A 24,647-nucleotide genomic window follows, 5' to 3' on the forward strand; every position below is an offset into this window, starting at 1 on the left:
CGCACGTATCTCTGGTTCAGTTCGTAAGGTGTTGCGCTTTCCTGCAGACAGTCTTCGTGTTGGTCTCCAGCGCTCCGTAGAGCAACTAGGGGCACGTCGCGATGACACACTGAAGACCAGGGGTGAGAGCGAGGTTGCACTCAAGTACTTTGGCAACCTCGTCCGTGAAAGTGCTGCACACCGCAGAATGGTCGAAGAGGTTGACCTCGACGCCCACCCTCAAGGGCAAACACCGGCCATGACCATCTCTTGAGATTTTCCTTCGTGTACTTTGGCATATGAGAATGGCGTTCTGGGACGACACCCCTTGATTGAAACATACCCCCCCTTAAGTCTTTCTTTTCCGTCTAGGCATTGGCGCGGATCACTCAAAAGCAAATTAGAAGAAGCACAATACTGAGTGGCTGGATTTTGAGGTGGTTTCGAGATAACACCCTCTGCTCACTTGAAGTTTTTTAAGTAGTTTTTTTCCCTTCCCCCTTTCCTGTCTTCGTGTACTTAATCGACTTGGTGACGATTATGATGTTTTAATGAGAAGAAATGTGTTTCAGTATTACATTAAGGCATAGATAAATATCTGTGTTGTGGCAATGTTCTCGGTCATATACACCGGCGCCGCGTTTAGGATGATTTTCGATACCGAGTAGGCAGTTTGCGTAAAGCTATAAGGGTATCGAGAAAGTCAAGGATACCTCTTAACATTAGCTTCCGGAATATTTGCGATTAGGCATCCGCCACCAGTCCTGACAGAACATGAAATGGAGGTATTAGGCCGAGGGCTGTATTATATACTTTGGAAGCATGAAGTACCCCACCAAAACTACCAAAGTTGTGAGCATAACAGTCCACGAAAGCTAGCACTGATTACAATATCGAAAAAACTTTACGGGTACTCCACTCCAGGAGGTGGTTCGAGCGGAAAGCCAGCCGTATGCCATGATAAGAAACTAGAAAATGATAAATCCCCCCCCCAACGAATTTTCCTAAACAGGCATGCGGCTGCAGGGCGTGCCACATCTCAGTCGTCCCTGTAAGCTCTCCCCAGCGGCGTGACGTTGCCCTCGGCATCCAGCATGGCGGCCCATCTCCCCACCGTGCCGGTATCCCTCATGGGCCCAAACCAGGCATAGCGCTCCACCCACTCGAGCGTGTCGAGGTACCGGGCGCTCTCCCTCGCGAACTCCTCAACGTGCTCGCGCGGCAGCGGCGCGTCCCGGCTCCAGTTGGTGCAGGCGAACTCGGTGATCCACACGGGCCGGTCCGGCCCCAGCTGGTGGTACGCGCTCCAGATGTGGTCGTAGAAGCCGCCCAGCGCCTCCCCGTACCAGTGCAGGCAGTAGAAGTCCACGTCGCTACCCCCGGCCCGGATCGCCGCCAGGAAGTCCCGCAGCCACCCCACGCCGTGCGGCGCCGACGAGATCCCCGGGCTGCCGGCCCGCACGCCTGCCTTTCGTAGTGGCTCGATGCAGCGCACCCACTCGCGAGCCGCCAGCTCCACGGACATGTTGGACTGGTCGCCGAGCTCCGGCTCGTTGAAGCCCAGCAACGTCCGCGCGCCGCTGCTCTGGAGCTTGCCCCCGAGCTCGTCGATGTTTACGTGGTTCCATTGCATGGGGACGAACTCGAGCATGCCGGACGTGGTATTCGGCTGGGGGTCGGGGCTCCAGTTGTACAGCCAGCTAACCTTGGTACCGGGTCTTGTGAAAGAAGTGACCGAGTCCTTGTTATCGACAGGCCAGCAGAGCCCTCGTTTTGAGGACCGCGGCACGGGCGGCGGCGGCGGTGGCGGACGTGGATCTGGTGTGCCGGGGTTCTGGCCAGGGAACTCTTTTGCGACCTGCCGCATGGCCTCCGGGGGGTTATTTGCGTATACGCGTCCGCCTGTACCGTTTACGATATGTGTTATCTCGCTTCCAGCTACACCATTTAGCCAGATGGTCGTCAAGTGGTGCAGTTTTACACCATCGGTACTGGGGACCTCGATGGCGTTCTCGAGCTTGACGGGCGCGTCGCGGAAATACGAATAGACACCCAAACCCCAGGCCTCGTGGCTGGTCACATGGTCGGCGACCTTGTATGAGGCATATCCATTCCTCGTTCCACCGACTGACCGCCAGGACTCTTGGTTAGGTGGGTCGTATGGTATCTCAGATTGGTAGAAGTACACGCGGCCATTGTTGCCGTTCCAGAGCGTCTGGTATTCCTTGTGGTGCTCGTTAAACAAGCCGTATATCGTTACGTCGTCACCGTTGACTATAATTCCGTTCTTCGAGGGATTTGTCTCCCAACCTGCGCCGGGCCCATGGTCCGCACGCCACAGCCAGATCTGATCGCACACCGTATCATGACTGTTGATGATTATGCCAACATCGTTCCTGCCAGCTTGACGCCCGGCGGTGCGGACTGTCAAGTCGTATAAGAATGTCGGATTTGAATTGTGCCTAACGGAGGGAGCCTGCCCTGTGTAGCCAACTTCAAGCAGGGTTGCGCTATTAATAGTTCCCGCGTCAATTATGAGACCAGCAATCGTAACTCCGTCGACGTCGGCTACGCGAATCGCCGCGTTACCTCTAGTAGGAATGAGTGAGGGTAGTCCAAGACCTAAGATTATGGTGTCTGAATTCGTCACCTCGATAGCCTCATCCAACATATAGACTCCCGGTGTAAAAAGAACATGCTTTCCAGATCTCAACTCCGAGTTGATACTAGAAGCATTCGCCGTCGGCGGTTGTACGATGCAGAAATCATCAATCGACATGGACTTGCCAGGGGTAGCTCCTCCCGTCCAGCTGGGTCCCTGCGTAGCTTTTTGGAGTGCCGGGACGAACACTGCGTACTTTCCGTCACCCGTGCTGTAGAGATAAGGCTTCTCGCGAATGATGGGTGTGGACTCTATTGTCGTATATGGCTCCGTGGGAAAGTTGGCCTGGCTTGGTGCGTTGATGCTGCCTAAAAAGACCATATTCCAGACACCGTTGGCCCAACTTCCCCATTTACTATTCCTTGAGAGCCATTGCTGCTGGGACCCTGGGAGCACCTGGCCGTCGACTACCGAGTCTGCCATGTATCCGCCACTGGCATAGCCACCGGCGCCGGTGGCCGGGTCTACTTGAAACAGCCACAGGCCGTTCGGGCTCTTGATATGCAAGCGGCGTAGTGGCGCTGCCTATGCATAGTTAGTTCTGAGGTGAGATGCATGATTCTTTTCTTTTTGATGAACTTACTTGTGATACAGCTATTGTTGTGGTACGATTGGTGGCTCCTGAGGCATTGATAGCCAAGTTCTCGAATGATCGCCAGAAATTACATGTAGCATTGCGATTTGGCATCCAGTACGCTGGCACGTTGGCACCACCGTCGATGAGCACATCGTCGGGATTCAGTCCGAGCCCTGCGACATGTGTGTAGAACCCCACGTCAAAGAGAACCGAGTAGATACCAGGTTTGAAGAGCAGTGCATATCCCTCCGCGCTGAACTCGTTAGATTCCATCCGCTGGAAAATCGAGATGGCCTTGTCTTGTATAGCGGCCGCCGGCATGCTGGGGTCGAATACATAGACATATGGGCCAAAAATGGTGGCATTGGCCCCAGCCACGGCCTCTTCGGGACTCATCGTGCGTATTGCAGTATTATAAAAATAGATGCAATGGATGTAAGCATGAGTGCCGAGTGCAGAGTGCAGCTCAGTGTTGCGAGAGAACTGTAGTTTTGGTTAACATTCAAGTATGGGGTATGACGACGACCTGTTTGTTGCGGAGGCTTAACTAGCCCGATTAGGCTAGTACTGGAAGTCTATATTGGCAGTAACATGTCTCGTCGGCACCCTTTCGTCATAGTCCCGTTGTGTTCTGGTATAATCTTTAATGTTTTAGATGTTGAAGCTTACTAGCTGTTAGTGATTAGTATTCATTAGAATTATTATAATGTCATTGAAAGCTGCTTATTAAGCGTATCCCACTAACCTAGGTGGGCTACGGTATTACAGTTAAATCGGCAAACTTTCGAGTCTATTTGCTTTCGTGTTCTCTATGACGTTAGGATGGACGTAATCAAGTGTTTCCACTGATGGTCAGGAATGTTTCATATTGAGACGACTTGCGAGTTTGCTCATTTTCTACTGGTTTGGATTGCCCCGAGGGATGCCATCTAAGAGCTCACTCCGACGCAATAATACTCCTTTGCCCAAAAAGATGTTGCACAGTTGGCCCCATTCGCTCCTAGGACTGTATTCCAAGCATAGAGCTGCGTAGTAGTTATGCTGTTCTGCGATGCAAATGCACTACAAGTATCTCCAGTGGCTGCTATAGCATACTTATTGCAATTGGCCGCAATTCCAGTTTGCGTAGGGCCTGGTGCCGTGACAGGCGTAGTCGTTGTTGGTTTACTGGTGGTAGTCGTAATAGCAGGGGCGGAGATACCTACACAATACCATTCGTCTGTCCAAAGGGAAGTGCCACAGTTCTGGCCGGCGCTTCCCAGGACTGTATTCCAACTGTAGAGCTGTGCGTTGGAAATGCTGTTTCGAGAGGCGAATGTGTCACAAATATCTCCTTTCTGAGCCTGTGCGTATTTCGCACAGTTGGAAACAATGCCAGTTTGAGTTGGACCAGGCGCTGTCACGGGCGTCGTTGCAGTCGCCCATATCCCGATACAATAGTACTCGCTCGCCCAGAAATTGGTCGAACAATTGGCGCCTTGGAGACCTAGTACCGGGTTCCCTGTAAAATTGTGAGTTAGCCATTGGTTTTAATTAATTCATCGTCATTTGGTCATGCTTCCCGTCGCTTACATGCATACAGCTGGTCAGTAGTGACACCATGATTCTTGGCAAAGTCGAAACAAGTATCGCCTGCTTTGACTATAGCGAAGTTGTTGCAGTTGCTGGCGAGACCATCCTGTGTTGGTGATGGCGCCGAGCTGGAGCCTTGAGATGCAGGATCGGTAATTGTACCCGTCACAGTTGTAGTGGGTGTGACCACGCCGCCAGCACCACCCCGTTGCTGGTTCCCAGCATCGGCGCCAGTCCCCAGCGGTGGTGGCGGTAGAGAGTAGGAGCTATTCGTTCCAGGGGCACTAATATTGTCGTTCCATCAGTTTAGCCTGTCCAACAAGCACTTGGGGTAATTTGAGCACTCTACCTGGCACACACGTATTGCCCTGTAAGGCTATCGCACAGGCCCATGATGTTGCGATTCCAACTCAGTAACTGTACTACAGTCACCTTGAGACTAGCAGCAAGGATATCGCTACAGGAAATTTAGCCAGACACAATTCTCAAGCGTGGGTTAACATTTGCTTACCATGTCTGACTGCTGGGAATTTGCTGCAAGGTGCAGGATGCTGGTAGACACAACGCACTGGAAACCTGACAGTCGCTGCTATTGGTTATAGTCTGCAGATCTCCCGTAGCGACTCCATACTGGCTAGAAAGAGCATCACAACCAGATCCACTGCTGACTGTCTGGCCTGCACATGTCGCAGCGGCAGGCGGTGCTCCCGAAGTCGTTGTGGTGCTTGGCACCGATGTTACTGGTGGTGCCGAGTTATAAGTTGCGACAGCTCTGACCGTGAAATCACGAAGTTGCGTGCTGCAAATGTCTGCTACATCCTGAAGTTGGTCGACGAGATAATCAGAGTGATCCTCGTTACTCAAAAGACTCGAACTGACACGCGAGAATAACATTTCGATGAAACACTGGTTACATAACTGACTTGGTGTTAGAAAAATCACGATGGCAGGTGTTTCCCACAAGTCTTACGATATCATCGCTGTATAAGTTCGCCATACGCATGGCTTCTGCCGGGATTGCAGAGGTGTCGCCCCCACAAGATGGATCAGAGGGGTTCGCAGTGCAATCAGCCCGAACAATGTCAGAGCCTACCCACTGTTGAGACTCCGTCAAACACCAAGAAAAGTTGGCGGAACTGGTTGGTGGTCAGCTTTGGTATCGAATTGCTGGTGCATAGAAAATCTTCTCACCCTGATGGCAAACAAGCGATGTTCAGGCTATCATAAAGGCGTTCCGTGACAGAACTTGCAGGGATCAGTCTCCCATATGCAGATATATACTCGCCATAACAGGAGTCGTGAACATCGAGCCTCCAGTCCGAAGCAGCTTGGGTGCAATTGCCATCGCACAAGGCTGTAACATTATCTTCCTCCCACCAAAAGTTCTCGAAATCTCCGACCATTCCAAAAAGTGTTTGGTCACATTCTGGTACAGACTGGTTGCTAGACTCGTTCGTCAATAAACTATCACCTAAGGTACAACTTCAAATCTTATTCAATGGACATACAGAGCAGTGACACATTCCGTGGAGAGGTTAAGAGCCTGACCCAACTTATCTGGGTTCACGGCAGGATACAGATTGAAAGTCAGACAATATTGAACGAGAATGAGAACTGCAAGAATTGAGACCATAAACTGGGCCATCTTAGATGCTAAAGAGAATATCAGCTGTTGTGGAATTGCTTCGTGGAGGAAAAAGTCGATTCTTTTGGATAAGAATAGCCGTGGGACTGGATGGGGACATATTGAATTCGACCAACATACACTCCCTACTTTGCTTCACAATAACCGTTGTTTCTGTCTCACCATTAGCTCTTGGCCAAAAGTACCTTGTTTAATTCATTAAGACATCGGTACCCATCTGACAGGAAGATGCAGAGTTGCCTTGGCAGGGATCTCGACGCCAAAGCTAATAGTTCGTCTTGGCAATGCTTACATGGTGTTAAGCTTTCCAAGAATCATGCAGGTAAAGCAATGCAGTTGGGATCTTCGTTACAGTACAACGGTCAAACACCCCACATTATTGAACCAGAAATATCTCATTGGCAAATCTTTCAGGGGCAGCGGCAGTTGATTTATGCCGCATGCAATCTTTTCTCTTGGAAGGCAAGAATACAAGCAACTTAGCATGGGACGTTTTGCGCAATCAACAGAAGAAAAATTGAAGGGACAGGCAGCTAGGGAGAAAGTCGGTAAAAAGGTTTTATCGTTAAGGATCTCTAAACTTTGTAATTGGGATAGACCACGAGCTGTTCCTTCTATTGATCTTTCGAGCTAAAGATTCATACCCCTACAAGTAGTACATCTGCTGTTCCACACGCAATTTTGGGGGCACCTTCATGTGGCCGTTTTCCCTTGTTCTGGATGTCAGACAACTAGGCTAATTGACCAATCAGAGAGTTAGTAAGGCACTATGTAGCATTGCTAGTGATTATAGCCGTGAAATGAATAGTATTGTGTAACCCCCCTGAAGCCATCAATAACCATGCAGTCCTCGTAAGACGGTTTCAATAAGTGAGACATACATGCTGACCTTCCTTATTAGAAGCATTGTCATATCAAAAATAACTCGCAGAAGTATGATGGGAGTTAATGGATTGATAGGGTATGTCTTGTCCCCTCGAGTTATTTAGACTTGTTCCCTGGAAAGTTATTGATTCATTCATGGCTATTACTATATAACGATATGATGTTGTTTCTCTCTGTGATATTTTGCTCTTTGAGTGTCCTCGCAGCCCCTTTTGAGGACATCGTTGCCATCGAGGCTAAGCTCCACTCACCGATACCCCTAGGTCTCGACCTGTTACTCAACACCCGAGCATTGCCAACCGGAACATGTAATGCTCAGACACCTTGTGAAAATGCCGCCTGTTGTGGTGGAAATAACAACAACCTCTGTGGATATTCTCCGGGAGAATGCGGTGCTGGTTAGTTCCGCCGAGGGGCTTCATTACTCGAGAGCTGACCGACACCTGGACAGGCAACTGCACATCTAACTGTGATGCTAAAGCTGAATGTGGGCAATATGGTAAAACCGGCCAGCAGAACTGTCCACTGGATGTGTGCTGTTCCAAGTTTGGGTCAGTCACCATAGCCAGTCCCACTCTCATTACTCAACTGCGCCAAGACGCAGAAGAAGATTGACACGAAGCGCCAGGTTTTGCGGATCGACAAACGACTTCTGTGGTAGCGGTTGCCAGAGCGGTTTCGGAGGCTGTGGCGATGTCCACCGACCGTCTTGTGGTGGCAACTCTATCGCCAAGCGCACTATAGGGTATTATGAATCATGGGCTGCCACCCGCAAGTGTCAAGCCGTGATGCCTGAGGATTTGAACTTGAACGGATTCACGCATATCAACTTTGCTTTCGCCTTTTTCGATCCGCAGTCTTTCCAGATAGCCCCGATGGACAGCAACAGCGGCTCACTTCTCGGACGCTTCACGGCGCTCAAAGATACCCATAACGGACTCCAGGCCTGGATCTCTGTGGGAGGCTGGTCCTTTACAGACCCAGGTCCCACACGTTCCTCATTCAGTGACATGACTAGTTCCGCCGGTAATCGCCAAAAGTTCATCAACGGCCTCATCAGCTTCATGGAGCACTATGGCTTTGACGGTGTGGACTTGGACTGGGAATATCCCCAGGCAGATGACCGAGGCGGCCTTACAGCCGACAAAGCCAATTATGTTAGTCTGGTGAAGGAGTTGAGAGCTGCGTTTGGTAAGTGCTTACCGTGCAATGATTGGTGAGCTGGCGCATAGGGTGTTAGGATCTACCTAGTGTCATCATCACAGGATCAGAGCTAAGAGTTGAAGTCGACTCCATAATGACCCGATCCATATATGTGGTTGAAGCATCATATAAAGTGATGCAGTCAGAGTGGTAAATTCAACTAATCTCCTGCACAGGCACCGGATATGGTATATCCATGACCTTGCCAACGTCCTACTGGTATCTTCAGCATTTCGATTTGTCTGCTATTCAGTCCAACGTAGACTGGTTCAATTTCATGGCCTATGACCGTACGCCATTCCTGAAGCTCTTTCTCAAACAAAGCTAATTACCTGTAGTGCACGGTGTTTGGGACGCTCAATCCAAAGCTCTTGGACCAAATCTCGCGACTCATACCAACATCACGGAGATTGACTTGGGGCTTGATTTACTTTGGCGTGCTGGTGTAGAGCCCGACAAGGTGGTACTTGGTCTCGGTTGGGTACTACCATCCCTCATCTATCAGTTCTCTGTTCAGCTGATCTAACCCCCTCTCTAGTACGGCAGAAGTTTCACTCTCTCAGATCCTTCCTGCAATACTCCCAATGGCGTGTGCCAGTTTTCTGGAGGCGCCAATGCAGGCCCTTGCTCAGACGCTAGTGGTATTTTGACTTTGCAGGAGATCAAAGATGTGATTGCTTCTAAGAACGCCAATCCAGTCTGGGATAAAGCTGCTGGTGTGAAATGGATAACATGGGATAACAACCAGTGGATCTCGTATGACGATGATGATACATTTGACCAGAAGCGCAAATTCGCAAACTCTCGGTGTCTTGGAGGTAGTATGGTAAGTGAATAATGACCAACACGTTTACGGTCCCTAAGGCCAACTACATGCAGGATAGCAGCGGGTGTCAGATCTCTAACAAGGAAACAGGTTTGGGCGATTGACCAAATTGATCAAAAGGCAGACAATGGTCTAGCACCTGCCCCAGGAGTCACGACGCAAGATCAAGAAGACGCCAAACAGAAAAGTGACGACCTCGCTGCAGGTATCACTTGCTACACGACCGACTGTAGTCAGAAATGCAAGAAAGGAACTAACCAAGTTGCACAAAGTACGTCATGGTTCTCACCTTTTGTACCATATTTTACAGATCTTAACAATATATAGTGAACGGACAGCCGGGCAAGTTGTCCACTAACGATCGCTGTAAGCCCAACGAGTACCGTTCCCTTTGTTGCGATGACGGCACCCGTATGGGGACCTGCCAGTGGCGTGGCTACCGTGGTATCGGGCTCTCGTGCATGGGCGGGTGCGACGACGGTGAGACCGAAGTCGTCCAAGACACCAATAGCCACGATAAGAAATCAGGAGACCGGACATGTACTGGTGGCCTTCAAAGCTTCTGTTGTAAGGGCTTCAAGCCAGCACCATCCGGCAGCGATCTCAAAGACAAAGCTGAAGATGCGGCGAAGGATGCAGCTGAGGCCGCTGCAGAGCAGGCCGCCTTGGACATTGCAGCTAAGGCTTTCTGCCGGATTGCGATTCCTGCTTTACTTGCGCCTTTGGAAGCTCTTGAAGCTCTGATTCCAATCTTTGGTATGTTCGGGTGGAATATCAGTCGAGTAGACGAGGTTGAACTGACCAAACCCCTCTCAGGTGAAATTGCGGATATTGCTGAGATCGCCGCTACACCCGCTTTGATCCAACTTTGCATTAAGGGAGTCGAAAAGGAAGGCCAAGCTGTTTTCAAAGTATTTGGCAAGAAGCATACAATTTCTTTCGATAAACCAACCGCGACACGACAATCTCGGCCACCAGAGTCAAGCCATGTGAGTACCCCCCATCACCGTAATGAACGTTGAATGCAGACCGAATCTGACCGCTTATTTCCAGAGCGCTCCCAAAACAAGCTCAAGTTGTCCACGTAACAGTCCTAAAGAAAAACGAGCCGACTGTGACCCAGATCAAGCTCACGTGACCGTCGTTACTCAAGTGTACGATGCTCCCAGCGCCGCCCGGGCCATCATCTGCGATGGTTCTGATGCCGTAGGCCATCCTCAAGCCTGTTTGAACTACCATTCCATCTCGGCGAATTACCCCCAGTTTCGGACGCTGACATGTCCGTATTACCGGCCGCTGAACAAAGTGCGCCCTGTGAGCGCGTTATACGCCAAGCAACGTGATGTTGCAAAGTTCAAGCCTCTCTTCACTGATCTCCCAAAAGATGGCAAATGTTCTCCGGATGAGTACCCGCCAGCGGCTATTTGTGACGCTAATGATGGCTACAAGTCTATCAGTAGCATGGCGGATGACATCAAGAACCGACCCGGCTTCAATGACCGAGGGCAACGGATCCGTCTTATTGAATCGGGCGACAACAGCAAGGCCGGATCCTTGTTCAATTGTCCGGGTGTAGCGGACTACAGATACGATAACACGCGAATCCCTCTAGAGACTAAGAGAGGCCGCCGCGGTGCCGAAACGGTCTACCACTACGTGCGCGCGAACTTCCAGCGTGTGCAGTACACCATGGACTTCCCCAATCTGAAGGCCAATCTGGCGGACGACGGGTTGGTAGATAATATATGCCAACCCACGATTGATGGCGAAGACCACCCGGGGTTTGCGCTGCTGAACGGTGACGACTGGTTTTTAGGCCATTTGCAAGAAGCTGCTTCGACGGCCGGGTGGGCAAAAGGCGCCAGCAAGAAACGGGATTGGCTGGATGAGGTCGGCCGATTGGTCTACGTAGATGCGAACTCTACCACGCCAGCGTCCGCTGAAGAGCTGCGTGCCCAGTTTGGGTTTGACAAGTGTGCTGACAGTGCGTGCTCCCGTGAGCTCGAGGCTCTCAAGGCTGTCGTCGAAACGATAAGACAAGCTGTATCGCCTTCTTCCCCTATTCAAGTCGAAGCTACTGTTACGTCAACCGCCCAGTTCAAGGTAGGCGACAACGTTCCGCCTAGTCAGCCAGGGTCCAACTTTATCATGCCTGTTATCCCCGCCGAAACAGGCAAGCCGGAACTGCACTGAACAAAGAACAACAAGCGGAAATTTTGACTCCTCAAATAGCTGAAAGATGGCGTCAACTTGTGCCTGCGTCTAAGCATATTTAGCTATATAGTAAACATACAGCCTGGCTAGCTCACGTTAGTAATAGAATGCCTTGAGATGTCCTTTTTCTTCTCGTAGTGTTTACACGATTTCGACTCATTAACGGGTCATCAAGTCAGTGCGCCAGCGACCACGGCTTTAATGCTTCCTGGCAAGCATCTTTCTCGAACCGGTCCGGCCAACCATAATTTTGATAAATGGATCGTAATTCCTGTAGTACATGTTAGCAATGAGCAAGCGTCCGATTCACCGAATGAATATTTGGGTCAAACATGTGTTCAATGCTGTATATCCACTTGCCTCGGTCTCCTCCCAGCCATAACTGCCCGGCCCATCTCCCTCATCCCGAAAGTACAAACTTGGATACCCATTTCCATCGCCTCCATCCGGAACCCCGAGTAGCCGCATTTCGCGATACTCTCTCCGCCAATACTTGACTTGATCAGTCAGCGTCGCTGTATCCGCCCCACAGATACGATCCCGCCAAGCCCGTGGATCTTCCTTATCATATGTTGGCTCGTACAAATACCCTACGACGCAATACTGCGTGACCGTGCCGTCCGTCGTATCGAGCATATAACAACTGCCCTCGCGATCCGTGCCCGTTGTTAATTGCACGACCCAGGGAGGCCACTTCTCCGTGCCGCCGGGGGACCCGTCAGGCAGCCTGACATTCCCCTCACCATGCTGCACATCGGACACCCAGCCAGGGGTTTCGCGGCCAAACTCGTGTCCCAGAATACGATAGTCGCAAGGGAAAGCCTCGGGCGCGATCCAGGGGTGGATGCCATCAATATAAGGGAGATGGCGGAGGAGATCCACAACTGCGGTGGTCTTGTGAATTCCATGCTCTCGAAGAATCTCGGCTGTGATTGAAGGCCAACCGCCTGGAGGTGCGCGACAAACGGCTGAGGATGGAACATGAGGAAGGAAGGCGTAGAAGGCTTCCAAATTTGAAACGATCTCGCTGCGGTCATAGCAGGCTGTCTTATTGCCTAGCCGCGGGTCAGGCAGCAGGTATGTATTGGGCGCCATGCTCCAGGTAAGGATATATATATTGTGAGCTTGACTGCGTCTATCAAGTACATGGCAGGAAACGTGATAAGTCTGAAGGTCACCACCAGCCAACCAGATGACAGCGTAAGCTCTACTGAGAGGTTGTAACCCCGCGCACGCGGCTGCCATAATTAAGCCACCGAGGCAGCCGTGCGCATTATACAATGAATACAATACTGCCAATGTATGATGGCATGTCTTACCAGGAGTGCAATATGGTAAAGAAAACTTGACTAGAATGCAAAGTCAGCCGCAGTATGCAGATTCTGACATTTTCATTTTCTACAAAAGTTCTGGCGAAAATACGGCGGTCTCTGCCCAAATTCTTTTTGAGGCCGTGCCATTGTCAGCCTGGATCCATTATTGTCTACACACTATGTTGGCATGTGTAACAAGAAGAAGCAACAGCATAGGTCTTGGTGGTAGCAGTCTCCCAACTGTTCATAGGCCCACCCAACATTTGTTGCTGGTGGGATTCGAATTGCGTTTACCTCATCTATCTTCTCTTATACATCTTGTCCATTGTCGCTTCTAGACCATCCCCGGCCGGATGATTATGTGTCGGATTTTGGGTAACAGGTGAATCCCGTACTACAGGTCCACAATTGCGTTCGTTGTCTTTCTTAGTAAACAGCTACTTGGAGAGAAGGAGCAGCTGCGTCTATTGTGCGCCTGCTTGTTAACTGATACATACTTCAGGCACAGCGCCATTATCTTGCGTGACTATATACTGGTATTAACAATCGCCAAAATGTTCCTCGTTCAACACTCACGAACAATCATGAACAAATATTTTTTAATGCTGATTTCAAGGATCTTTCCAGGCACTTTTCCACACTCACCAACAAATGACAGTAATCACTCTTGACTCCACGTCATTCACGGATTACATTCTTTCGCACCTAACCCAGAAAAATACGTGCCCGTAGTCATACCGTTCCCAGCATCTACCGTACCCAGTACCCACCGCACTCACTTCACGTCACTAGACTTGCGTTCAGTTAGTTGAAAGTACTTCGTGGACTATTCAACCCATTTCGTAAGTGATTAGAATAGTTGCAAGTAATATTCAGTACATCAGTGACATACTCGACTCATCTCTATGGTCTGAACAACTTTACCGACCCGCTACACTACACATCACTATCACTATCACTTACACACCTTATTCTGGGGAAAGCTTATAAGCTTCCGAGACCGAGTCCACAAAGCACGCTAAAAGACAGCCACCCAATCGGAGCACCAATTGATCCGAGCACAATGACCGCCAATGCAAGCTATGGCGAGGGAGCTGGTGAGCTCAATAACAACTTTGGCTGGGAAGGTCCCCCGCGACGTTCTACACGCGACAGACCCGCCACCGCTCACCACATCGCTGAAGTCGAAGAGTCCGTCCACCAGGCCAACAGAGGTCCTAAGCGCAAGAGAAGGACCGGCACCATGCAGATCGAAGTAAGTCGCTCCTTCCCCGTCGCGTGTTGCGCGTTTGTGTGCGCTCTCATGAGTACACATGAGTACACACGAGTACACACGAGCACACACGAGCACACACGAGTAGAGCAGAGCACTGACTTGTGTGCGTCATTCTAGCGGAAGATCAAGCTCGTCACTGAGCAGAAGAACATGTGAGTAGCATACGCGACAGCACTCTGAGCTTTTGCGACATTGGTCCTGCTCTGCATTGTGTCGCGACCATCATGATGCAGTATGATGTGATGTGATGCGAAAGGGAAGCTGACGGTGCAACTGCAGCGACAAGGAGTCCCCTATGCCCGAGTTCCCCATGAAGGAATGGAGCGTCAAGATCTACATGCTTGATCAAGATGGAAATGAGAAGCCCGCCACCGCTTTCCAGAAGGTCACATACAACCTACATCCGTCGTTCGAGAACCCTACTCAGAGTATGTCTCTCTTTTCTAGTTGAGCAGGAATCACCACGTGCGCCATCGTAGGCTGACCTGCGTTACTAGCCTTCAACGATGCTCCCTACCTCTGCAAGAACGAAGGCTGGGGCGAGTTCGAAATGTCCATTGACATGTATACCACCGAGAAGACCAAGTGCACCGTCTACCACGATTTAAACTTCCAGAAGAACAGATACGAGATCATCCACCCCATTCAGATCAAGAACCCTTCCCAAGCTCTCATGCAGATCCTGCGTGAGACCGGCCCTGTCGCCAACGACGATGACCCCAAGGCTGCCAAGGCTCGCAAGGCCAACGACGGCAAGAAGAGGAAGGCCGGCGTGGACTATGAGAAGATGGCAGAGGGTCTGACCAAGCTTGGCGAGGACGACCTGCTGCACGTCATTCAGTTGATCCACGATCACAAGACGGAAGATACGTACACTAAGAACGACATCGATGCTGGCGAGTTCTCGGTCGACTTGTTCACTCTTCCCGAGAGTCTGGCCCGCATGATCTGGGATGTCCTCGTTAGTTGCCAAAATGCTCCAAGATGTGCTTGTCCTGCCAATACTAATTTGTTTACAGGTCGAACAGAAGCTCGTGCCTGCATAGAGTGGGCCTGCTTCTTGTTTTCAAGCGTGAACCCGAGCACAAGAAGAACTGCTAGGGTATATTTTGATTGCTTTGTGATTTATGCATGGTACGGGGCGTTAAAAGGACACGAAAAGACGATGATCCGGCTGATGTTACTGACTTGGACTCAAGTGATTCCTGGTCTTTGAAACCTCGGGAGGTTGGTGAGCTCGTTGGCCTATTTCGATGCGTCGAGAAGGTCTTGTAACAATGGGATGGGTGGTTACCAAGGTTTCTTTTGCCACTTCAGCCACTGTCCATATTAAAGCAACTGCCCCTGGCCGTAGCCTTGAGTCTGGGCTTGAAGAGCAGCAACTAGATTTGGAGGGGTGGTCGCAATGATACAGTGGGGTATAATTTGCTCCTTTATGATCAATAGATACCCAGCAGATAGCTTAGAAATTGTTTTTGAATGAAAGCATGCGGCTTGACTTCGATTTGTTGTTAGGCTCCACACTATCGGCGATATTGACGGGCAAATATTCTCAAAATAGTTGTCGATGTGAAATCCAGACAAATGTATTAGTTGCAATGTTGTTGTGAGCAGACAACGTTAGCAATGCGCAATGGATCTAGGTGCCACCAGGAGACCTCTTGAACATACTTTCTGGTTATACCTATTTCGATAGACCATATTGCATTCTAGTAAATCGCGTAATTGCAATTAATCCAGAGGATACTCGTCTTGCTTGACCGAAGATCTTTCTGCCGCACTGCTAACCCTACTTATTCCTGCCGATATCTGTGGTTGGCATAGTAAAGGGAACCTATCTTAAACTACGGTAAGTACTAACTTAATCAGCATGCTGGTTATACTCTGATTGTTATGCATTGTTATTTTGCAGACTCGAGTATGATGATATATCGAGTTGTAACATCACTCGAGACATGTGAACTTTGTATTTGCTAATTGCTAACCACACGTCATGTGTATGGCTGCGGCTCCTCGGATTGTGCTATTGTTCGCCTAATAGATCCGTTATCCGTCTAGGATCGATCAGGTCCTAGCATAGCCCGGGTTCCACCTCTAAACCGTCCAAATGTAAAGTTTGAACAGTCGCTGGTTCGCAGGCTGACGAATAAATATTCGCAAAATGTGCATGTCTTCACCAGAAGAAGCAAGCGGGCCCTGACCGCTAACAACAAACAGTGCATAACTACAGATGTTCCGAGCTCAGACGGAAGGTCAGCAGTCCTGACGGTGATCTTTTAGTGGGCTTCGGCGCCCCTCAATTGGTGCAGTCGCATCCCCTGCAACAGCGACGCGATGATTGCAAATGGAAATTGGACCCCGTGATAGCGCCTTCCTACTCCAGCCATGGTGAGCAAGGTGAGCTAGAGGCGCCTGCCAATTGTGTGTCAAGCTTTGAAAGTTTCTGCTTCATAGTATGGAATGCTGATGCAGCTAAGAAAACAGATGCCAAACCACATGACCGTTAAGCGATGCTGTGGTTGTTGGAGTAAGTTTATGGTGGAACGGCAAGAGCGGGAGGCTTATGGTTGCAGTACGTGTGCTCCAAGGTGGTTGGCTGAGGCTTCCTTCTGCTGGCATCTGAACATCGCTTTGCGATTTCTCGATCCTTGGTTCTCGAAGTCCGTAGTATGAACCAATCCCAAATTCTCCGACAGAAATCTTTCTTCTCCCAATTGGTCATCTCAACTTCTCATTATCTCCTACCAATATCGTTTCAGTGTTCTGTAAGACCACTCACCGCGAGAAGACGAGGTTCGGTACCGACGCGCACCTATCACGTTCCTTCCTGGGTGACAAGACCATTGTTTGGCTGGACTCGTGGGTCAAGCACGATCTATCAGTTTATTGTAGAACCCAGGACGGCCCGTTTACGACGGTTCATCTTGCGGTATCTTTTTTCTTTTTCTTTTTTCTTTAGCACACCCAGACAAGTCACACAAATTGATAGCGATCCAGCTTGGAGGTTCCTTGACCTTCTGGGATAGCATATCTAGGTATATGTCCATACGGCTCACCCCGGTGGTATCATCTTACTAAGGTTGATTGCCTGGCTGATGGGAAAAGTCATCTCACAATAACGCACGGTTCCGTACAAGTATTTCAGGGGGTCTTGTCCGACATACATATGTAGCTGGCGCAAGTTAGTTGCTCATTCGCTATCGCATCCCGGGCGCGCATAGCCAGTCGGGTCCGCGGCTTTGCTGTATCTGGACTGGATAGGTATGCAGGAGGCTCACTTAAGCAGGCCTGGGCTTATTCATAGACCTTGACCTTGGAACCCCGCAATACACCACCCATCTCTCTAGCTCTCATAAACCATTCGGTGTCCCACTTCATCAGTTCGTTGTCAAACATAAGCCCTCGAAACCCGTCTCAAGCCGAAGCGCATCGCATCCTCGACCGGGTGGGGTGGCATTCAACCACCAAAAACCACCAGCAACACTCGACGCAATTGCGAATCTGCGTGGCAAGAGTCGGCCTTGAGGCCTGACCGCCCCGTTCCCGCGCCGTGACCATGTCCCAGTACGGCGCCCCGACCTCGGTCAACTCTGCATCAACCTCTCAACAGCAGCAATCCCCCACTGCCCAGCACCAGCAACACCCCCCTTCAACGCAACCGGCAAACGCATCTGGAGCATCGCTGTCTGCCGCTCAGCACAAGCGTGTCTATCAGGCATGTATACCGTGTCGTCGGAGAAAGGTCCGATGTGACCTGGGCAGTGTTGACAACCCACACGACCCCCCTTGTGTCCGTTGTCGAAGAGAATCCAAGGAGTGCTACTTCAGCGCCACCCGCCGCAAGCGCAAGAACGATGAAGATGGCGAAGAAGACTACGTGATTCGTAACGGTCGCAAAAGGCATGCTTCCGATGCGTCCCCGCCTCCGTTTAACAGGGGAGTCTCTTACACCGATGCCCCTTTGACACCTGGAGGATCAAGCGGACGAACGCAGCCATTGAGGCGACCCGATTTCGACAGGAAGGACAGTAGAAGTACCTCCTTCTCGGGTGTTGGCGAAGACGCCAGCGCTCGACTGGAGAACTTCGAGGCGCAAACTATCATGAGGAAGGAAGTATATGGCCCACACGACGCTCTGGATTTGCTCTATAAAGCTGCAACCGACCATCCACATGCGCATGTCCACCAAGACAGCGGTACGTCAAATACACAGCCATCACAATCTCATTCGACGAACCGCACTACCCCGAGAGAGGCTATCACGAATGGTCACCCTACTAGTCGGGTGCAGGCGCGGTCTGCAGAACCAATCGATCCCCGATTGTTGCCATCTGCCAACACCAAGGAAGGCCAGAAAGAGGCACTGGAAAAGAGGCTAGATGTACGACATGAGGACGGCTATGAAGAGGCATTGAAGTCGTGGGGACGATTCCGTTTTGTTAGAGCGGGCTGGTTCACCAGGGAGGAAGCCGTCAAATACATCACATAGTAAGTATCCGCCCCGCTTCTCAGATTGTACACGACTAAAAATATTTACCTAGTTACTATGAGTTTCTCTCACCTATGACGCCCATATCCCCCCCAACATATCGTGCTCCGGCGTCTCACCCGATCCTCTTGACCGAGGAGCCTATCTTAACGGTAACATTGTTAACAATTGCCTCACGATATTACCAAATCAACACGACCGGAGGCCATTGCCGCTCACACGCAATTCACGAGGAACTTTGGAGATATTTGCGCCGCATGATCGAGCGATGCTTGTGGGGACAGGAGGCATTTGGTGGTGGTTTTTGTGGCTCGGGCGCTGATCAGACCTCCAGTACCGCACCTGAGCGAGGTTTGAGAAAAGGCAGTCTCCGCACATTGGGCACCATCGAGTCGCTAATGATCCTCACCGAGTGGCATCCGCGAGCACTGCATTTCCCACCAGAGGAAGCAATTGATGAGCTCATGCTGCCGTCATACGACCTACCTCACATTGTGGGTTTAGACGATGATCCCAACCGCCAGAACGGCAACGGCAGTCTCGGCGAAAGACGGATTGAAGGATGGCTTGAACCCGCCTGGAGGAGCGACCGTATGTGCTGGATGCTGCTTAGCACTGCCATGGCTCTTGCCTATGAGCTGGGTGTCTTTGATAACATCGACGTCGTGCTCGCTGATATCACTCGGCCCGAGTACGAGGATGAGGGCTACCGCCTACGAGCTACACGTATCAAGCGCCTGCTGATGATCTATCTTACGCAGTTGGCTGGTCGTCTAGGCTGGACAAACATGGTTCCTGAGAGTATCCGTGTGACTGACCCTTACCACTCGGGAGTAAGGAGGCCGAATAGCCATGAGGGGAACACACCAGGCACAAACATTTCCAATTTGTCCAACATCAACTACGTTCCAGACATTGAGCTTGATGACCAAATTATACATTGCTGGGTTGGCATTAGCAATGCTATGCATATGGGAAACGAAAAACTCTTTAGATCGCATAAGCATACAACGCATATCATCCAGAGCGGAGAGTACACTACGGAGTTGCAGAAGTTTCAGCCAATTCTGAAAGATTGGTGGAAAACATTCGAGCAAATCCGCATGCCCACCTTCATCCGCCATATTCTCACCATCGAATATGAGTATGTCAGAATCTACGTCAACTCACTCGCTTTACAAGCTGTCGTGGAAAGATCTACAACAAATGCAGTCAACCCCCATAATACCATACCTAATTTTCATCACAACGCTGTGGGTGCACCACCGACCCAGATACAGACACAGACCCTCCTGGGCTCCCTGCCTCTTGGCACCCTAGGTGGATTCGGTGTAGAGGACCAGGAGTTTATAAAAGAGGTTGTCAATGGATGTCGCAATTTGTTGACGACAGTCGTCGATGGGCTTCTTCCAGGAGGTTACTTGAAGCATGCTCCGGTCCGTACCTATTTCAGGATCATTAGCGGTGCTATGTTCTTGCTCAAGACATTTGCCCTTGGTGCCCCTAAATCTGATGTAGAGATGAGTATCAACCTTATGGATCGCACAGTTGATGCTTTACGAGACTGCGTCGTAGACGATGTTCATCTCGGAACCCGGTTTGGCGATTTGCTCGAGTCTCTTACTCTGCGTCTGAGAGTTCGATTCAAGCATGCTCCAAATCACCAGGCGGGTGAAACAAGCAAGGCGGGCAGCGTTAATGGACACGCGAGTGGAATTGACTCAACATACACGGAGCACGCCCTGAAGCTTCGGGATGGTCTATTAGCACCTGGTAAGTCGACAACGGTTGTTGGACAAGTTTTCTTGTGTCGTCTAATAGCAGCAATTTTCTTTTCTTGAATGCAGGTCTTGCTAATTATCATATAGATCGATCGACCACGCCTGCTTTGCCAATTTCGGCAACGCCCTTTGATAATACCGCAGGCATATTTCCTTACCCCGCTGGTTCCGCTTCAATATTTAGACCGAGTACTCCAGCACATGCTGGTGTGGACCTTCCTATGGCGGACAACATGTTCGAGCAGAATGACTGGACGAATCCAGACGATCAAATGTGGTATTTGCCAACTGGCCCTGGTCTGTTTCAGACGGGCGAGAATTCGAACGTTACCATGACTGACCAGGGTGTCAATATTGGTGGGTTGGATCTGCTTGACTTCATGACCATGGATCCAACGAACTTCGACTCTATCAACACTGTCAGCTTTTAATGGGATAGCATCTCATGCATAGGGCACGTGGCTTAGCTGGACCATGTGAACGTTTGTTTTGTTGTTTGCTGTCTATGGCCTACTATTGCTTTGTGTGTGCTGCCAATCTAGCACTGCAATCTGAGCGTGGTCTTTATCTTAAGGAGAAGAAATTAATACCCTGTTGACGTGAGATATTGAGGTCATGTTGAACCGCCTCTGAGATGAATGGCTGACTGATGTGGATGTTTCTATCGATAACTCCGATATGAGAAGTCAGCAGTAGAATACCGGAAACACCAATACAAGCAGCTCGAAAATGTTTACACAATATTATGGAGTAGTGTGGTTGCTAAAAAGGTCGCTCGTGGGAATTACCTAGTCCTATTTGTTCCAGAAAATCTAGCATGTTCGATGCAGCCATGCAAGCAGCGTTTTGAGGCATAACTCACAAGGAGGACTTCGTGGGCAGGGATGGCGATACAGTAGCACAATGTTGAGTTGGCTTTATTGAATCAATTCAAGTATGTCAATCTCAACCGGAAATCACAACGGGAAAAATGGACTAGTATATTGGTTTCTAGGTTAGATGGGCGTCCCACAATTGTCCGATTTCCATTCCCCGGTCTCCGACCCCGAGGCAGCCCCAGGTCGGCTCCGGCAGTGGAGAATAAGCCGGAAGGATTGAATCTCCATATCTATGGAACATGTACAACTTTTCGTTATATATATAAAAAGGGCCGTCTAAAACTAACTGGCTCACTGCCATACCATCCAAGCTGGAGTAAACAATCATATTTGAGCCCATCATGTCAGTGTCAAGATCACTTTCAGAACTCGCAGCACTAATCCAGAGCCATTCGGCCTCCATCGTAAATACCTTAGAGTCCCATGGGCACCCTCAACCATCTTTTACCGTCGGATCTCCTTTAGTTCTCCCATTGTCACCAGAGGTTGAAGATACCCGTGATGAACTCGTCGAAGCCCTCGATGAGCTCCGCGCCCTAGTATTGGGACCAATGGGCCACCTCTTCTCGATGTTGCTACCCCTTGTAAGTCTATCAATTTCCTATTGATTTTTATTTCCGTAATCTTTCTCTTGAAAACCGAAACAACAGCTGGACGCATTTACCAACGTCACGTAAACAGCCCGCGACCAACGCGACAATGCACGCGCTGTACCGCTTCCGCATCCCCCAGCAACTCGGCCTCAACGAGTCAGTCACCTACACGACCCTCGCCGGGCGATGCGGCCTGCCCGAGGATGATCTTAGACGGCTACTCCGCATGGCCATATCCTTGCGCCTCTTCTCCGAAGACCCGAGCACGGGTCTCGTGCATCACACGGCCGCCTCCTCCGTCTTCGCCGCGCTGCCGCCCACCCACGACTTCCTCGGCATGCTGGTCGAGGAGATGAACCCGGCGAGCGTCAAGATGGTCGAGACCCTCGCCCGCTTCGGCGGGTCCCAGGAGCCGAGCGACTCCGCCGCCAGCGTCGCCATGGGTACCGAGGGCAGGCTGGACTTCTACGCCGCCATCGCCGGCGACGAGGAGAGGGTCCGGAGGGTCGCCAGCGGCATGAGCCTGGCTACCAGGCTGCCCAGCCACGCGGTCGCGCACTTCGTTGACAACTGCGGCTGGGACCGCGAGGGCAGCTGCCCCAAGAGCATCGTGGATATCGGGGGCAGTGAGGGCGAGTTGTGCAAAGCGCTGCTGGAGAAGTACCAGGGGATCAGGGAAGCGGTTAGTTTAGATCGTGCCGAAGTTATTAATGGCGTTCTGGTCCCCGAGGGCCTCAAGGGGAGGCTCAGGTTAGCGCCGTATGATTTCTTCAAGGAACAGTCCGTGGTCATGGGCGCCGATGTGTACTTGTTTCGAAATTGCTTCCATAACTGGTCCGACAAGTACGCCGTGCGCATGCTGAGGAACCAGATACCGGCGCTTAAGAAAGGATCCAGGGTGTTCGTCAATGAGGCTTGTATGCCGGAGCCTGGTAGCGTGGGGTTGGTCAAGGGCCAGGTTGCCTGGTGAGCTTTTCTTCTTTTCTTTTTCGATTTGTTTGGACCCAAAATACAGAACATTTTACTAATGATATACCCAGGGGCTCTGATCTCATCATGAAGATGACGTTCAATGGCAAGGATAGAAATCGGACGGACTGGGTGAACCTTTTTAAGGAAGCGGACCAGAGATTCAGAATTATTTCTATCGATACACCACCGCGTTCTGCTTTGGCGATCATCGAAGTTGTCTGGGAAGGTTGAAATCATTGGTCATGCCAAGTTGTCACGGCAAGTGAAATACGTATAGTGACAAATGGCTGATATCTTTAACGGATAAACTTGGCAAGTGGAATTTAGAGGCTGGATGTATTAATTGGTTGTTTGAATCAGGACATGTAATATATGACAACTCCCCTTGTTGCTTTTGAATCATGTTTTCTTTTCGTCGTAGATGTCTGCATATCATCAATCCAAGCATATACCATCAAATATTTTGCTATCTCTACTATCTGTGCGTAAATTCGCCACGTGTTCTTCAGGATCTTTACTAAAAACAGCCATTCTGCACCACCGAGAAATATCACTCACATTATCTCAAGGCCAGTCAAGCTTGTCCTCTGCACGACCAAAAGTCCATCAATAAAGTATACCCTTAGGGTGGCAGGCTAACATAGTTCCATTCTAAACAAGACTCTAGCCATCCCTCTAGTTTTCCCTATCTACTTTCTTTTGACCTCGCATTTTCATCATTTTCAGCATCTTTAATATTCGAAATTCAAAACTGGTTCACTCACTATAACGCAAAGTTATACCTTTTATCGTATCTACCTATACCATGTCCCTAGAAATGGTTCGGAGCATTGCAAGAAGCTGTCTAAATCTTTTTTAGGGGACTATGCCTTTAGATCTTTTCGCCGAACTGCTTCTCTCTCTCACCGAATACATGGGACCTTTACTGACGCGTACTATGCTGATACTCGTCCAGAGATATACTTACTGCTCGTTTGACAGCGCTCCCCCCGTTCGGGCTGCTTGTGTACAGCGCGACACTTCTCTGGCAGTATGCAGCGCGACGTGCCTTCCGGCGGCCGCACCCATCAACGCCGCGGATGAAGGGTGCTTTGCCGTGTCCAGCGTAGCTTCCTCTTCTTTAGTCCTCAGCTGACGCGGAAGTTCTGCTGATATCTCATGGGCCGACAGAACATCCCGAACGATCTGTAGTAACTGTGATCCTGACACGTTGTTTACCCGTCAGTAGGAGTTCTTAGATCGGGCAGTCTTTCATGCCTATGAACCCGCGGATTCGCAGCTCTACGTGTCTCCGATACCACTCATCCCTCCGTGCCTGCCACTGACCTAGTCCTTGCCATTTGACGTCGTCCGGCGCCCCACTGAGCCCGTCTCCTGAGGTCAAGTTGAAGAATCCAACGGCCGGCCACCAAGCGTTCTTCTTTGGCGCGCTCGTACGCGTGTAGATAGCTTGCAAACAACCCGCCGAGGCGACCGGCAGGAAGTATAGTTAGTTGAAATGTATGTCGTTTACGTGATCGACGAGATCTTTGATCCCTGGGCAGTGCAAGGTATCTTCCGATCTCGAGCCATGCAATTCGGGCCCTCTTGCGGTGTGCTGGCGGCGGCTGCTTTTGACGCGTTGCCCGACATGTCTCTCCCCCTCCCGCTGCAGCTTTCGCGCTATGAATGCAAGGGCGCCGATTTTGGTTGACTTGCTGCCGGACGTCCGATGCGTTTATTGGAGTAGCATCGGACGTGCAACCAGATACAATATCGAACAATTGTGGGACTTTTCTTGTC

At 50.4% G+C, this 24,647-nt stretch overlaps 7 protein-coding genes across 7 annotated transcripts; 4 read left to right on the forward strand and 3 right to left on the reverse strand.

Moving 5' to 3' along the window:
* Positions 1 to 1,018: 1,018 nt before the first annotated feature.
* On the reverse strand, positions 1,019 to 3,614 carry BKA67DRAFT_656350 (glycosyl hydrolase catalytic core-domain-containing protein; the record flags this gene model as incomplete). Its single annotated transcript, XM_046106928.1, has 2 exons — positions 1,019 to 3,166; positions 3,225 to 3,614. The coding sequence occupies 2 exons, from the start codon at positions 3,612 to 3,614 to the stop codon at positions 1,019 to 1,021; spliced, it is 2,538 nt and encodes an 845-aa protein (XP_045962363.1).
* A 449-nt stretch (positions 3,615 to 4,063) lies between these two features.
* BKA67DRAFT_601647 (uncharacterized protein) lies at positions 4,064 to 6,508 on the reverse strand. Its single transcript, XM_046105329.1, has 7 exons — positions 6,299 to 6,508; positions 5,982 to 6,233; positions 5,761 to 5,926; positions 5,302 to 5,708; positions 5,140 to 5,247; positions 4,791 to 5,074; positions 4,064 to 4,719 (listed from the first exon to the last, which is right to left on the reverse strand). The coding sequence occupies exons 1-7, from the start codon at positions 6,433 to 6,435 to the stop codon at positions 4,148 to 4,150; spliced, it is 1,926 nt and encodes a 641-aa protein (XP_045962364.1). The 5' UTR covers positions 6,436 to 6,508; the 3' UTR covers positions 4,064 to 4,147.
* Positions 6,509 to 7,433: 925 nt separating this feature from the next.
* Positions 7,434 to 10,371, forward strand: BKA67DRAFT_620280 (glycoside hydrolase superfamily; the record flags this gene model as incomplete). Its single annotated transcript, XM_046105471.1, has 9 exons — positions 7,434 to 7,718; positions 7,772 to 7,871; positions 7,928 to 8,511; positions 8,700 to 8,813; positions 8,862 to 9,004; positions 9,062 to 9,349; positions 9,440 to 9,620; positions 9,677 to 10,105; positions 10,166 to 10,371. Exons 1-9 carry the CDS (start codon positions 7,478 to 7,480, stop codon positions 10,369 to 10,371), a joined length of 2,286 nt encoding a protein of 761 aa, XP_045962365.1. The 5' UTR covers positions 7,434 to 7,477.
* Positions 10,372 to 11,869: 1,498 nt separating this feature from the next.
* BKA67DRAFT_656353 (uncharacterized protein) lies at positions 11,870 to 12,658 on the reverse strand (the record flags this gene model as incomplete). Its single annotated transcript, XM_046106929.1, has 1 exon — positions 11,870 to 12,658. The coding sequence occupies one exon, from the start codon at positions 12,656 to 12,658 to the stop codon at positions 11,870 to 11,872; it is 789 nt and encodes a 262-aa protein (XP_045962366.1).
* Positions 12,659 to 14,119: 1,461 nt separating this feature from the next.
* BKA67DRAFT_591259 (yeats family-domain-containing protein) lies at positions 14,120 to 15,198 on the forward strand (the record flags this gene model as incomplete). The annotated part of the gene is made up of 5 exons (XM_046104689.1): positions 14,120 to 14,131; positions 14,270 to 14,304; positions 14,432 to 14,580; positions 14,650 to 15,113; positions 15,172 to 15,198. The coding sequence occupies 5 exons, from the start codon at positions 14,120 to 14,122 to the stop codon at positions 15,196 to 15,198; spliced, it is 687 nt and encodes a 228-aa protein (XP_045962367.1).
* Positions 15,199 to 17,443: 2,245 nt separating this feature from the next.
* On the forward strand, positions 17,444 to 20,563 carry BKA67DRAFT_206986 (uncharacterized protein). The gene is made up of 2 exons (XM_046095461.1): positions 17,444 to 18,640; positions 18,694 to 20,563. Exons 1-2 carry the CDS (start codon positions 17,709 to 17,711, stop codon positions 20,480 to 20,482), a joined length of 2,721 nt encoding a protein of 906 aa, XP_045962368.1. The 5' UTR covers positions 17,444 to 17,708; the 3' UTR covers positions 20,483 to 20,563.
* Positions 20,564 to 21,547: 984 nt separating this feature from the next.
* Positions 21,548 to 23,324, forward strand: BKA67DRAFT_557254 (S-adenosyl-L-methionine-dependent methyltransferase). The gene is made up of 3 exons (XM_046102235.1): positions 21,548 to 21,884; positions 21,982 to 22,859; positions 22,934 to 23,324. The coding sequence occupies exons 1-3, from the start codon at positions 21,642 to 21,644 to the stop codon at positions 23,094 to 23,096; spliced, it is 1,284 nt and encodes a 427-aa protein (XP_045962369.1). The 5' UTR covers positions 21,548 to 21,641; the 3' UTR covers positions 23,097 to 23,324.
* The last annotated feature ends 1,323 nt before the right edge of the window (positions 23,325 to 24,647 follow it).

Source organism: Truncatella angustata (genome assembly GCF_020726525.1).
Source record: "Truncatella angustata strain MPI-SDFR-AT-0073 chromosome Unknown BKA67scaffold_2, whole genome shotgun sequence".
Classification (NCBI taxonomy): Eukaryota; Fungi; Ascomycota; class Sordariomycetes; order Amphisphaeriales; family Sporocadaceae; genus Truncatella; species Truncatella angustata.